Raw genomic sequence first — 14,694 nt, 5'->3', positions numbered from 1 at the left:
TACCAACCAGGGAACGGCGAGCCGGTCGCTCCTTCCATCAAGGAAGCAGAGCCGCCAGGGAAGGGCGCACAGAGATGGTAGTTACCTGTGGTCCCAGCGATCCAGGGGTCCCCGGTGGGCCCGCTTCACCTTTCTTCCCCTGCATGAAAAAGAAGCCAACATGAGCAGCAGGCAGGTAGCACCCAGAACCCGTGTGATACCGCGCTGGTGGGAATGTCCATCCTGAGCTCTCAAGCTCGCTGGTGCACAGGGACTCCCCGCCCCTCACCGGCTGGATGCCCTCCAAGGAAGCGGCATGGGATCGGGGCTAGAGACTCGGGCTTTGGGGTCAGGGAGGTTAAGCTTTGGGTCTCAGCGTGACAGGTGGATTTGCTGACACGGGAAAGGTACAGAAAGGGATATTGAGACGCACCTCCTCATCTCACCATCAGCCACTGAGCTGCCTTTCCCTGAAAGAGCTGACCCTACCCGGTGTTGGCTCCTCTTTCCAGAGGCAAGCTGTATGGAGGCCAGCAACAGACACACGCGTGCACATACGCATGCACACACGCACACACGTTCCCTCGGTCCTCCCTTTCTTTTTCTTTACAAACCACTGCACGTCCCTCACTCTGCAGAGAGCTTTGCTGGTTTCCACTCAACAGCTGAGCTCGGGGGCATCCTGCACGAGCGTGCGGACAGGCCGTCTGCTCTCCCCGCTACACGGTGCTGCCCGGGAGGTGACACGGGGTGCATGGAGGCGCGGGTCCTCGTGGCCACTTCCGGTCTGCCGCTGTTAGACTCGGTGCTGCCGCCACGACCCCGCTGGGTCACCGTGTGGACTCACCGGCCTCACTAAACCTCAGTCTGTCTCTCCGGACAGGGGTGAAGGGTGTGAGGGTTGGATGTGTACAGCATACGGCATCCGTCACGTATGGCGGAATCGGAATGATGGAATGATGCCCTTTCGTTTCTTACAGTTTCCGTCACGAAGCGAGACACCCACGTAAGTCCTCTCCCTTGCCCTGGTCTGTGTCCAGCCCAGCCTGGGGGATGGGCTGCGGATCCCCCCACCCCAACCGTCTGTCCACGTTCCATGAGCACTTATTGCGTGCAGAGCCTGGGATCCAGCATCTGGAACCCCTCCGTCCCCACCTCCCCAAAGTGGCCCCATCCCCACAGCAGTGGGGCGACGCAGAGCTGCCGAGCAATCCGCCTCTCGGTCCCACAACGCTCACAAAACAAGGAGCCCTTCCACGAGACGCCACGGCAGGGTCTCATCGGCGCAGGCCTCTTCCAGGTTCAAGGGTTTACAGCGGCACAGAAGTCTGGGTGAGCAGCAGGGAATGTTCTCTAAGGAACTTCAAGTCTTAAAACCCCTCCCAGGTTCCACTCAGCCTGCTGGGGTCAAGGCCCAAGATCAGGCTCTGCGGCTTTCTCCTGCTTACTCACAGGCACACTGCCCCCTGGCTCCGTGCCAACCCCAGGAGCCCCCAGAGGGCTTAGCCATGGCCTCTGCCCCAGAGGATCACGGTTTCCCAGGAAGGCGGGCCTGAGCCCCTGGCGCTACAACACTCCCAGCAAGCATGCAGGGAAGGGCGTGCATGTGGCACCTGGAACTCTGAGATCTGCTACAAGGTGTCGGGAGGACTTCCCGGAGGAGGTGCTGAGGTAGCACTGGGAAGAGGAGGAAGAGCGTTCCAGTGGGACACACGCTCAGTGCAGCGGGCAGAGCTGGCCAATGGCAGCAGGGATGGAGGGTGCAGGGCTGGGCAGGGGTCCCCCCCCCCGATCAGGCTGGAGGGCGACGGGGCTGGGACATGGCACATGCGGTCAGCAGGGGCCCAGGTGCGGGCGGCCAGTCAGAGCTCACCATGCCCTCACCATTGCTGGGCCTGCCACCACCACGGCTCCTGCACCCCTGCAGGGACCTCCGATCCACCACCCTCCTTCCCGATTGGCCCAGACGCCTCCCCTTTCCCTGCTGAGTTGCCAGAGTCCTAGTCTTAACACAGACATCAGCCTGTCTCCTCTGCTCAAATCACTGCACTAACTGCCCAACTTGGGGCGAAGTGAAATGGCCTCCCCTGCCCTCCACGACTACGTTCCCGCTACCTGCCCATCTCATTTCTTCGTAGCCTTCCCCTTACGGCAGCCATGCCGGTGTCCCTCCTCCGGGATGAACGCACCAAACACGATCCCACCTCGGGGCTAGGTCTTTCCACGGGCTCTTGCGCTGCCCGGCAAGCGGGCTCCCGGGGCATCCACAGTCTCTGTTCGAAGGCCCTCTGTCCCCGTGTCTTCTCATGTCTTCTCTGACCGACCCAACCAAGACCACTCTCCCGCGGCCAAGCTCTGCCCCCCTCCCCCCGCCTGTTGTCCTTCCCTTCATTTGCATCACTACCAGATACGCCATCGATGTCCCTACGTATCTGGTCACCGCCAGCCTGCCCGCTCTGGCTGCGAGCCTTCTGGAAACAGGGCCTGGCTCTGCTTTTGTTCCGTGCTCTCCCGTGGGCCCAGAACAGTGTCTGTCACATGGTGGCAACTTGAGACACCTTTGTGGGCTGGGTAATTAAGTTGTTGCTTCCAGACGGAGGGATGTGGTCTTGAGTCTAGCAGACAGCGGGGGAAACAGCTCTGGGGTAGGGAGAGGCCGCGTGAGAACAGGAAGGAAGGCACAACCTGGAGATCTGAGGACTTGCAGAGACAGCGGCCTAACCTGATTCAGGACCCCCGAGGAGCAGCCCCTGAGCCACGGAACACAGCAGTCCAGAGAGGCAGTGAGGCCGAGGTCAGCATGTGTTTCTTGACATTTGTCAGGTCGAATTCAAAATGTGGTCACAGACACCTTCAGAAATGAGCCAGGCCTGGAGGCATTTGTCTCTGCCTCCATCCGCTCCCGCTCTGATGAATGCAGACATCGGGGCGGCGGTCACAGGAGAGCCAAGAGCTGCCGGCTCCCCTTCCTCAGGGAATGGAAACCAGACATCTTCAATTTTGTATCTAGACAGGCAGCCCCTCCACTTGCTGCCAGGTTATTCCACCGAGAGCCACGCGTTGTTTACAAGATGAATAAACCATTTTCCCTCAAGGTCGGGGGAATGGCCTGGTGAGGAGTCATCGGAATTCAGAACCTGGGCCAGCCAAGTCACTCTGTGCAGCGGGAGAAGTGGAGAAATGAATGGACCGCTGGCTGGTTGGTGCGAAAGGACCAGAGGGAAGCAGGAACGATGTGAAGGTCTGGGTTGTAGTGGCATAGAATTACTAACCAAAGGGATGATGTGATTGGGGTGCACACCGGTGTCCCTCTTCAGGTGACCCACCACCTTCAGAAGGGGAATGAGGCCTCAGCAGCCCTGCTTCCCTCGAGTTTGGGGAGCCTGTGTAATGAAGCCACATTCGGGGGGTGAGCCCATGAGATGGCAAGAAAATCTGCAGGAGGCGTGGATGCTGGAGTTGTTCCTACACCAGGGAAGGAATATGGGATCTGGAAAAGGAGAATTCCAGGCAGGTAGGAGGGCTCTGGTGAGGAAGAGGGAGAGAGAGGCAGGGGCACCTAGAGAAGCAAGCATCCAAGCGTCAGGGTTTCAGCAAGAAGGACAAAGCGAGAGTCGGGGGAAGAGGCCAGAGGAAAAGAAGAAATTTGTGATCCAAGCTGTGGTTTCAAGGTGGCACCAACTTTCACGGGTCACCCAGGAAGGGGCATCACCCACAGAGACATTAGGGTGATGTCTCTGGCCAGATTCAGCACTGATGTTCACACTTTCTGTACCCACAGCCTCCAGAGCTGCCCCCAGTGTCCTTCAAAGCCAGCCTGCCTGCCTGCCTTCCTTCCATCCGTCCGTCTGTCCATCCATCCATCCATGTTGCCTATAATCACCGGAGCCAATCCTGCTCACAAGCCCCGTCCCTCCCTCCACTGTTCTGGACCAGTCTGTGCCTTCTACAAATTTCATTACTTGTCTATACATTTACCCTAAGTTGGCAGGCGATTTTCCTAAAGGGGGAAAGTTCTGTCCAAGTTACCTCCCTCCTCCAAAATAACCAAAGGTTCCTCCTTATCTAAAACATGTAACATTTGGGACACCTGGGTGGCTCAATCTGCTAAGTGCCTGCCTTCAGCTCGGGTCATGGTCCTAGGATCCTGAGATCGAGCCCCGCATCAGGCTCCCTGCTCAACGGGGAGCCTGCTTCTCCCTCTCCTGCTGCTCCCTCCCCACCCCCGCTCATGCTCTCCTGCTCTCTTTCCCTGTCAAATAAATAAATAAAATCTTATAAAAATACAAGATGTAATATTTGAGCTGTTTTATTTGGAAACTGATGACCCTGTGACTCCAATATGACTTTCGATCTTGCGTCCAGCGCCCATGCCCCCATCCCTAAGCAACAGTTCAAGTCAGCTGTTCAGCCTTGCCCCAAACAACCCCCTTAGGACTTCTGTCCTCGGAGACTCTGCTCACAATGGCACCCTGTCTATGACACCCGCAGTCCATTTCAACCTGTCAAAATCCTACCCCAGCCCATTGCCACCTCTTCCACACAGCCCAAGCAATACCAAGAAATGTGACAAGAAAATACTGAACACACAGAGCCCCGGGGCTACCCGACAGTTCATGAGTTAGAATTGCCAGGGAGTGGGGGACAAAGCTCTAAGTCAGCGGTTATGAAGGCGGCCGCTCGCCGTAAGGAAAGGAGCTCTCCTGTGTTCCTTCCCAGCCCCCTTCCCCTACAACATTGCGAGAAAATGAGTTTTGAATCTAAGGTAGATGGGAGAGGACAAGTCACTAACCTGCTGAGTCTCAGATTCCTCATGTGGAAAATTATAATTATTGTAATTATTTGAAAAGATAGCAGAGGAAGGAATAACTCAGTATTTGAGGAAGTGCTTTATAAGGAATAATAAAGCATTAGGCAAACATGGCAGATCGCCGCAGGAATGGGGAGGAACAGGATGGTGGTTGAGGAAGGAGACATGGTAACAGCAGGATCCTGGCTCCTCTGAGTCCCTGGAGCAGGTACGAGACCACGTGTCCAAACCAGGTTTTGGAAACCTGGTTTCCAAACTGCAACCTCCCAGCCGTGCCATAGAAATTAGGGGAGGAAATGCCCGCAAAGTGTTTGGCGTAGGATCTAGCAGCCGGAAATGTGTCGTGATGATGGTTCTGGTAGCAGCGATAGTGATGGTTATGCTCACGGTGACCCTGGTGGTGGTGGGCAGGGGTGAAGGTGGTGAGGGGCAGGGGTGAGGCGGGAGCTCCAGCGGGTGTGGACGCAGCAGCAGCGTCTATGTAACCTCTGCCTTTTGGACCTGCAAGCGGCTGTGGGGATTTGAGCAGTGCTGGCCAGAGCAAATTCTGCGGCAATAAAGAACCGTTTGACTAGCAATAAGCCTATGCCTTGTCCTTTTTCTTTTCTTCTCTCTTAAGTTGCTACCGGCACAATATCTGTGCTAAGTGTTTGTAGTGAGTGCTTGTAATTTATCACAGGGACAGATTTTTCGAGCCCTTCTGAGTGCCAGGATGCTGAGCAGGGCTGATATTTCCACGGCTGCCGATCTGCCCGTGGAGAAGAGGAAGCCCATAAATCCCGCAGAGCCCCGACTCCTTCCCAGCCGGGACGAGTTAGCACAGCCGTGTGCGGGCCCGTCACCCGCTGAACGCATGGCTAGCGCAACAGATTCTAATATGTGCCTTATGGTCTTTTGCTCAGTTCCTCTTCTCCATGCCTCCAAATGTCAAAGATGATTATTTTTCTACTGGTTAGAGCTGAAACCAGGTGCTCAGGGAAAGCCTAAGGTGTCCTGGCTTAGACCCTGGCTCTGTGCCACGAGATGAGTCAGGTAGTAGCCTGTGATCCAAACGGTGCTGTTACCACCTGGTAGCGTAGGGAAAAGCAAGAAAAAAAGCCTTTGAAAATTGAAAAGTGAAACAAAGTCGACCCAAGTTGCCACCGCAGAAGACCACCCACATTCCTCTCCTCAAATTACGAGAAACAGGAGAGGCTGGATCTGATCGCGGTCCGCGCTATGAGACCCTTGGCTCCAAGAGCACTGGCCAGAGATTAAAGCAGTGCGCAACAATGAATCCGCCCAAGTAGGTGGGAGCAGGGAATACAGAGCCCTAGATCTCTCCAAGATGCCCACCGCAAGGACTGCTAACGAACAGATGAGAATTCTGGTATGCTCCTGGACCCTTACGCTCACACATTGCCTCGTGAAACCAAAACGGTGAAGGTCTGGAGCGAGACGGACCTGAAGGACCCGAGTTCTAATCCCTGTGCTGCTCTTTATACTCTGTGAGACATGGAGCAATTGGATTTACACCCCTAAGTCTTGGCTTCCTCATTTGCAGAATGGGAGCAGAACCGCGCTACCTCACATCCTTTCAGGAATTAGTGAGAAACAGGAGCGCAAGCAGTTACCTCCCTACATGCCCGCGGTAGATCAGTCCATCACCCAGCCACTGCTTTTTCCTGCTACTTTGTATCAGTTCTACACCTGTTAGACTCTGTCTTTTTTTTAAATATATTTATTTGACAGAGAGAAATCATAAGCAAGCAGAATAGGCAGAGAGGGGGCAGGGGGCGGGAGGGAAGCAGACTCCCTGCTGAGCGAGAGCCCGATGCGGGGCTTGATCCCAGGACCCTGAGATCATGACCCGAGCAGAAGGCAGAGGCTTAACCCACTGAGCCACCCAGGCGCCCCTAGACTCTGTCTTAAAAATACGTTCTGAGACAAACAGACTCAATCAGCACATCACGAGACACCTGGGATCACTCCATCATTAGAAAGAGGGGAGGCACTGTATTTGGTAAGTCACGTCTTCAGTTCTTGCCTACTGACGAGAGAAGAGAATCCAGAAGGTGTTGAAAACACGATCAGAGGAACCAAAGGGGTTGTCACCCGCTAGTGGGAAAGGCAGTGACAAAGGCCCGAGGGATGTGGAGCAGGTCGTCTGATCTTTCTGGAACATGAAATGCCTCACTATCCATCTCAGGGATCCCTTACCAATATGATGATCTTATGATTTAGACATTCCAGATCTGCATTCAATTTAAATGCCCGATGACACAGAATTCTCTTAAGCCAAAAATCTCCCCTGGGTTTGTCCAGCAAAGAGGAAAGAAACCATGTGTGCTATTTCGGGTGGGACTCAGCAGCACAAAACACACGGCAAGTGAAGCAGAAGGAAAAGTACAGATGGGAGCGGTTTCTCTTCTTTATACCAGAGCTCACTCTGTGGAAGGTCAGGCCCCGGGTGACCAGATGCCCTGATCTGGGTCCCACTGTCCCCCTGGCACCCACTGAGTCAGCTGCCCAGAGAGCAGCAAGCAAGCGCGATCCACTCACCTGCGCTCCCTGACTGTATCAGACGCGCTCTGCGACATTACACACGTACGCTTGGCTTCCATGCCTGGAGGTGTGGTTCATGTACTTTCCACGTGTGCATAAACGTATATACATTCTATAAGAGTGACACGCTCTCCTAGGTGCTACAGACACAAAAATAAAGAAGGTTCCCACAGACTTACATGCCAATGAAAACAAAAATAAACAAATGCCAAAATAAGAAAAAAAAATATAAGTTCTCTGCAAAAATGAAAATGGGCCTTGGGTGAGCGTGGCAAGCTATCTATTTTGGGGTGAATGATTAGGGCATGGGAGATTTTGGTGTTTTAAACCAACCCTGTGAATACATTTCAGCGTCCAAATGCATCAGTGGCCTCGAGCCGGGTGGGGTCTACTTCTAGAACATTCTGGGCTCGGATGCAACAGGAGCACTGCCCGCTTCCGCTAAGGAGCCATCCTCCCCATCAACCTCTGCCAAATGCCTAGCTCAGACAAGCAGGAGGAAAGGAGAGCCTCAGAAAGAGAAACAGGGCAGGACCTGCACCCCCCATGGCAAGCAGGAAGCCCAGCCAGGAGATGACAGGCACCGAGCACCCCACACTGGGGTGCCCTGTGTGCCGCAACCCTCGGGGACGGGATGGCCTGGGGGGGGGGGCGCCCGGCACTGATCCTCCCACTTCACCATGTCATTGTGGAAAAATACCAGCTTTGTCCCAAATTAATGTGTTTACCTTGCCGAGGATTACACTGTCTGCCTGGCGCTAATCTCGAAAATAAAGGGTCGGCTCGCCTTCCCCAGCCCATCAATTAGTCCCTGTGTCACAGTTCCTGGGTCCTGTGGCTTGTCACTGTCTCGTGTCTTCCCCCTTCCAGCCTGAGTGTGTGGGGTGACACGAAGGAGTGATGTTTCAGCTGAGGCCGACGGGGAGGAAATGACAGGTCACCGCGCGGGAAGGAGAGAGAGCTAATTTTCTGCGTAAGTCGCTCTGTCTCGGCTTTTCCTGACTCAGCCAGCGGCTGACGGAACAGGAAGCGGCTGCCGAGCCCACACCAACATCAGGACTGGTCTCTGCAGCGTGTGTGCCCACAGGAGCAGCCACTGGCCTGGAAACCACCACAGGAGGCAACACAGCCTGAGTCAGAAGCTCACAGAGGAAGACTGGAGGGCCAGGGGTCCCCAGATACACACACGCGCACACACACACGTGGTCGCCAGCCTCCACTCACTAGAGGGAGCGACACCAGGGAGGAGCCCCTCCTCTGTGCTCAGGATTACTCTCTCTTAATAGGTTACCCTGCCCATGGCTGTCGGCTCCGTCTCCTGTACCGGATCCTGTGTGTCCCCACCGCCCGGCACACCAGTGCAGCCTCTGCCCTTGGTCTGGGCCACCATCCTCCCTTTCTGCTCTCTGCGGCCACCTCCTCACTGGTCTTCCTCTCCCACGGTCCATCCTCAGCACCGCGGGCAGACGGGGATATGTTCCCGCGAGCCTCCCACTCTGTGTCTTTCACCCCAGGTCCTGCAGTGACCAGACTGCAGCCAGAAACCCAGGGAAATTCCGACCCCAAACGCATACGTGATGAAAGTTCATCACTTTTGGTTGGGATGATGGTTTTACGGTTTTATTTCTTCTGCCTCTCCCTATCTTCAAGAGAGAATGGTGCGATGACGTTTGGGGTCGCTTCAAAGGGACCCGGGCTGCCTGGAGGTGGGCTCGGACATAAATGAAGCAAGTTGGCCAATGACATGGTAAGTGTGGAGAGGGCTGTGGGCCGTAAGAGCATCATCCGTTGTACTATTCTTTCGACTTTTGCCTGTTTTTTTTCATAGTAACAGTTCTGAAACCATTCAGTAGCCCCACATTCTCCCCACAATAGAAGCCCAAATCCTCACAATGGCCCCCAGCACGCAACACGACCCGGCACCCAGTTCCTCTGACTGACCTCCTGCCGGCCCCTGGCTATCTCCTGTTGCAGGTTTCTGCTCAAACCCCTGCCTGTGTGGCCTCAGCCTGGGTCTTACCTGCCTCTTCCAGCCGGCACATGCCCCCTCAGCTACTGGCCTGGCCAGCTCCCCACCTCCGGAGAGCCTGCACCAACTGACCTTCTCCTGAGCCCTTCCTGCAGTAGGCAGGTGCTGAGGGGGACATGTCTCTTCCCTGCCCGCCTGGAGGTAAACAGCAGCGAGCAGGGATGCCCTCCCTGAGGGGTCCCACTCACTCCCAGCCAGCACCCAGCAGGCACCCTGGAAACACCTGCAGAGTGGATGAACATGTGGAGGGGAGGCAAAGGGAGAAGGGAGGAGGCAGGGATGGGAGGGGCTGGAGGAAGGAAAAGGAAGAGGCTGTGGTGCGGGATCCCCAGTAGGACGGATGCTGGCAGGGCTTGAACTAGAGAAGACCCATCCATGGCCCAGTCCCTTGTACCGGTGCGTCCCCGAGCCGGAAAACAAGGAGTGCAGATAAAAGCTGAAACCAGGAGCAAGTGTCCAGATGGGGGGTGTCAACTCCAGGGGGCACTTCCAGAGTCTGCCTGACCCCCTCCTGTGTGCCCACTGATTCCTGCTCAATTCGCTGGCTCCTGCAAGGCCAGCTCAGACCCCCCTTCCCTGTGCCCAGTGCCCACTCCGTCCCAGCACCGTCCCCTCCCTGCTCAGCACTGCAGTGTCCCCACCAAGGCATTAGGGTTAGCCCTCCATGTTTCTCTAGTCCCTCCGGCTGTGAGCTCCTGGCGGTTGAGACAGTAATCTCTTTAGCATTCCCAAAGCATTTAACTGAGTGTTCATGCCTCGTAAGAGCGCGATGAGCTTTGTGGACAGACACGTGGGAGGACTGAAGAAGTCAGGCTTTAGAGAGATACAGACCTGGGTGTCCCTCGCTGAGAGGTGGCCGGTGGCGGTGTTATCAGAGGCGGCCCTTCCTCTCTGCAATGGGGCAGGACAAACCTCTCCCTTGGACTGCTGAGGTCTGCCCCGTGGAGCTCAGCACCACAACACATACCTCTCCCCTCCCTCTTGGTTCCTTCTCTGAGTCCCCTTGTTTTGGCCCCCAAATCTCCATTCCTTGTGCATGCATCCAACTCCTAGGACCCCTGTCCAGCGTGGAGGTTGGAACATGGGTGGCTGGTATTACTCTGAAGGTGTTTCTGGAGATGACAAGAGCCATCCTGGGGAACACAGGAACACACCCTGGGGTGCCCGGAAGTCACGGCCAAGGATGCATGGGCCTCAACAAGCAAGCTCCAAACAAGAGGTGTCCTCTCCCCTTTTCAATAAGACTCAGTCAGGTAGAAATGCAGTTAAAAAAAAAAAGTTTGCAGTTATCTTTGCGTCAAGAGTTCCACTCAGCATCTAATTCTATGTTGGGAAAAGTAATGTTTGCAGCCGCTCAACACAAGACGAGTTCAGGTTCACCTAAGCATCAATTACATAATGTACAAAGATTGCTGTTTTCTCTCAGAAGACCATGCGTGAGCATGTTGGGAGGCTGGCAGTCGCGGCAGCTGCCACATCTTGCTACCCACCCAGGATACACACCCACCCTGAGCACATTTTCTCCTCAAAACCAGGCCAGGGGTGAAGCTTTCCCATTGCAACAGAGTAAACGTGCTCAGAGAGGCTAGGTGACGTGAAGGGTCACGCAGCTGCGCAGAAGTAGGGCCAAGTTTCCAACCCAGGAGCGCTGCTGCAAAGCCCAAGATCCTTGCATTATACAGAGAAGGCAACCTGGCTTCGACCAGGCAACGGAGGCCGGGGCTGGTGATGCTGGATGGGACGTGACACATGCATGTCCTTTCCAATGGGGCAAGTGACTTCCCGCCGAACCTCTCCGCCATGACCCCTTTCCACACCTCAGCTAGCCTTCCACGTAAAGTCTTCTCAGACTCCTCTTTGTGGAGTGCCTAAGTGTTTGGAAAGCAAGGAAGGAAGTTCACTGCGGGGCTTAGGTCACATGGGAGTCTGCTGGGTCATAAGCACGTCACTCAGTTTCAGAATTGAGGACGTAAGATGTGATCAGAGCGTGGGTCCAAACTTCTGACACAGAGCAAAGCCAGGACACATCTATAATTCTGTCCACTTCGCTGAGCTGGAGACTTCCTGGGCTAGAGAGGCCACAGATGGGGTTGGAGAGCCTTTGCCTGATGCAAGACCCCCATTTCCACCCATCTGTCGGCAGTCACCTGGCCTCCGACCAAACACCTTGGGGGGCAATGACCACACTGTGTCCAGGGGCTGCCTACCCCATCTTGGACCGCTGTGCCCCCTCAGACAGTCTCTATGTGAATCAGTAAGAGACACTACAAGCTTAAGCACTAGAGGTCAACAAGGACTGACTTGAGTCCCTACTTTGGGCCGGGCACCATGCTAGGAACTGGGGAGTCTCAGAATTGGGGGTCAGGCTCAGTAACCGTGGGGCCCCGGAAGTGGGCACCTAATCCAAGCATACACCTCCATCTCCCTGTCTTAAACTGTAGGACACTGTGTCAAGAGCTGTGCTTACTAGTGAATAAAACTCATAAGGTATGTACAATCTTGGTTAAAAAAAAAAAAAGACAGGTGCTTAATTAAATTAAATTAGATTAAGTTAAATTAAACAGAATACCATGAGATATTACTATATTCAATAATGATACGGATGTTTCATAGTAGCTAAGAGCCTTATGGCAGCTCTCTATCCTTTCCCTCATCCTTATTTTTAATTCCTCCCTGGAGACTGAGCTCAAATAGCACCTGTCAAGAAGTCCTGGCTGCCTTACAGGCTGGGTAAGCTGCCCCTTCTCTCTGTTCTTGCAGCACTGGGCTTCCTTCTGCCAGAGCTCTGAGCACATAAGGCTACGGGGTTCCATATGCATGACTCACGGCATCCAATGACCTCATCTCCACGTTCCCAGAACCCAGTTCCAGGCTGAACTCAGAGTGGACCCCCCACCATGTTTGCCGAACTAAATCTAACCCTTCACTTGGCTTCCAATATCCATCTCAAGCCCATGAGACTGGCACCACGTCCTCTGTCTGAGCTACTGAACTGGGGGTCCCAGTGTGGGAGAGCTGGTGATCGGAAGGGAAAGACACGTTACTCACCCGGAGACCTTGCAAACCAGAAGGTCCGTCCTTGCCTTCGGGACCCATCAGACCCTTTAGGAGGAGCAGAAAGGAAAAGAAAACAAAAAAGGAATCAATGGTCAACACAGAGTTCAACACCACAAGTTGTACTCTGCCTTCTCACGCTCATTGGATAGGAAAATACCATCCCGTTTCAATGGGGATGGTGGGAAACCAAGAGAGAAAAGGTCCTATCCCGGCAAATCTAACATTTTTTCTAAAAACACGTGCATCTATATGGCCTAATTATGTTTAGCAACCAAGAGGTAGGCAATATCATTCACAGTCTAAAGATGAACACGTTGGCGGGCAAAAGCCTTGCATTAGTGTGTTGCATAAAGCACGCATGGGAGAAGTTTCTGGAACCCAAATGTCTTCAGCTGTGAGCTCAGCGCCATGGTCCCTGTATGTTGCTGGCTCAATGCCACTGCACCTGTATGTTGCTGGCTCAGCAAGAACTAGCTTGTGTTACGTGACTTGGTCAAGAGTGCTATGCAATATAGGGCTGTCCGGAAAAATACACGAAATTGTCTAAGATCACTTTCAATTAAGCAAGGAACACTGGCATAGGAAAGGGTCCTACTGACCTGATAATTCAAGTCATACCCCCCAAGACCCCTCACTCCTCCCCCCACACACATATCTGCTGCACGACCTCCCCCAAGTTCCTTGGCGTCTGTGAACCCCCGGTGTCTCATCTCTGAGATGAGGACGATAAGCCTACCTACTGAGTGACCATGGGGACCACAGGGGGAAAAGAAACAAGAGCCTGGATAGAGCAACCCCCTGGACCACCTGACCAGACCCTGATTTGCACCACATGACGGCAGCTTAAAGAGGAAGGCAGGCGATGGGAATGGGTGAATGCGGCCTTCAGCTGCGATGCAGTCATCAACTTCCCGGGTGAATTCTGGCCAGAAGCTTTCCCCTGGGCATTTCCATTTCTTTGATAAATATTATCCTGCAAGGAGCTACTTCTGTCGAGCACTGCATGACTATGGAGTAACCGGACTGTATTTAGATCCAAATTCTTTTCTCTTAAGAACACCGTGGAGGGGCGCCTGGGTGGCTCAGTGGGTTAAAGCCTCTGCCTTCGGCTCGGGTCATGATCCCAGGGTCCTGGGATCGAGTCCCGCATCGGGCTCTCTGCTCGGCAGGGAGCCTGCTTCCTCCTCTCTCTCTGCCTGCCTCTCTGCCTACTTGTGATTTCTGTCTGTCAAATAAATAAAATCTTTAAAAAAAAAAAAAAGAACACCGTGGAAACACACACAGGAATGGAAAACCCACAGGAACTATAGGCCTAAATCTCCTTTCCTCACAAGGATTACCCCACTGAGCTCAGGGCACACGGGGAGGGAAAGTTCCTTGAGCATCAGCAGACACTTCAATTTGATCTGTGCAGTCTGCCCTGCTTTATTACGCTCCACCAGACGTTGATGAAACGGCCAGAGCCTGTCTCATCTCGGGGGACGGATGAAAGCCACGAGCCTCCTTACCGCTCCGGCATTTGGATGCAGAACGCTGCATGCGGTTTTCCATTTAGAGAAGGGGAAACATTTTCCTCTCTCTGGGACTGCTGAACACAAACTCCAAAATTTTCCACTCTCCCCAGAAGTCACTGAAGCCAACTTCTCCGTTTGATTCAATCCAATGAATATTTAGGGAGCAGTGGCTCTGCAGAAGGCCCCAGGCTGGGAGCTGCCGGGGATTCAAAACAGACAGATGTGGCAACCGCTCCAGGTACGGGGCTTTGTAGGGCCTCCCCGAGCCCCGCATCGCACACTAGCTTGTGTGGCCCGCACAGCGCAGTCACTCGCGTGATGGTGATGATGATGGTGATGACGATCTCTGGGTAGGATTGAAGCACAGGAGGGTCAGAGAGGAAGAGTCATGTCAGCCAAGACACAGAGCCACTTGGCGGAATAACAGGGTCATGAGACTGGATGTGGCGGCTGAATCGAAGGCGCCGTCCTTCCACGCCCATGCCGTTCCTTGTGAGCTCATGCTGCGGTCAGCCCCCTGCCAGGCCCCTCTTGCTGTGGTGGGGCATGCTCCATAAGCTTGCACTATCCGCACCCTGAGATAAACTGCAGATTTAGAGAGGGCAGACACATTGGTCCTGGCCTTCAGAATCGTCCAGTCCTGGTCTCTCCTCACAGGTGGCCCTTCTCACCAGTCTTGGGGTGGACTCTTGTGTTTCTGAGCTCCCTGCAAGCCAATTCCACCACCCACCCGGGTACTGCTCCGAGCCCTGTTCTAGGGA

The 14,694-nt window shown here is 54.3% G+C and overlaps 1 protein-coding gene across 1 annotated transcript in view; it reads right to left on the bottom strand.

The window, feature by feature from the left end:
* The window catches only part of COL22A1 (collagen type XXII alpha 1 chain), a 243,512-nt gene that overhangs the window by 115,440 nt on the left and 113,378 nt on the right, over window positions 1-14,694 (bottom strand). The window contains exons 22-23 of the mRNA XM_045978553.1: window positions 12,411-12,464; window positions 86-139 (exon numbers count right to left, since the gene is read on the bottom strand). Coding sequence (XP_045834509.1) covers window positions 86-139; window positions 12,411-12,464 — 108 coding nt within the window. The remainder of the gene's footprint in view (window positions 1-85; window positions 140-12,410; window positions 12,465-14,694) is intronic.

Source organism: Meles meles, chromosome 1 (genome assembly GCF_922984935.1).
Source record: "Meles meles chromosome 1, mMelMel3.1 paternal haplotype, whole genome shotgun sequence".
NCBI classification, from domain to species: Eukaryota; Metazoa; Chordata; class Mammalia; order Carnivora; family Mustelidae; genus Meles; species Meles meles.
Note: the sequence above shows the minus strand (reverse complement) of the source record. Positions and strands in the feature narration are given on the sequence as shown.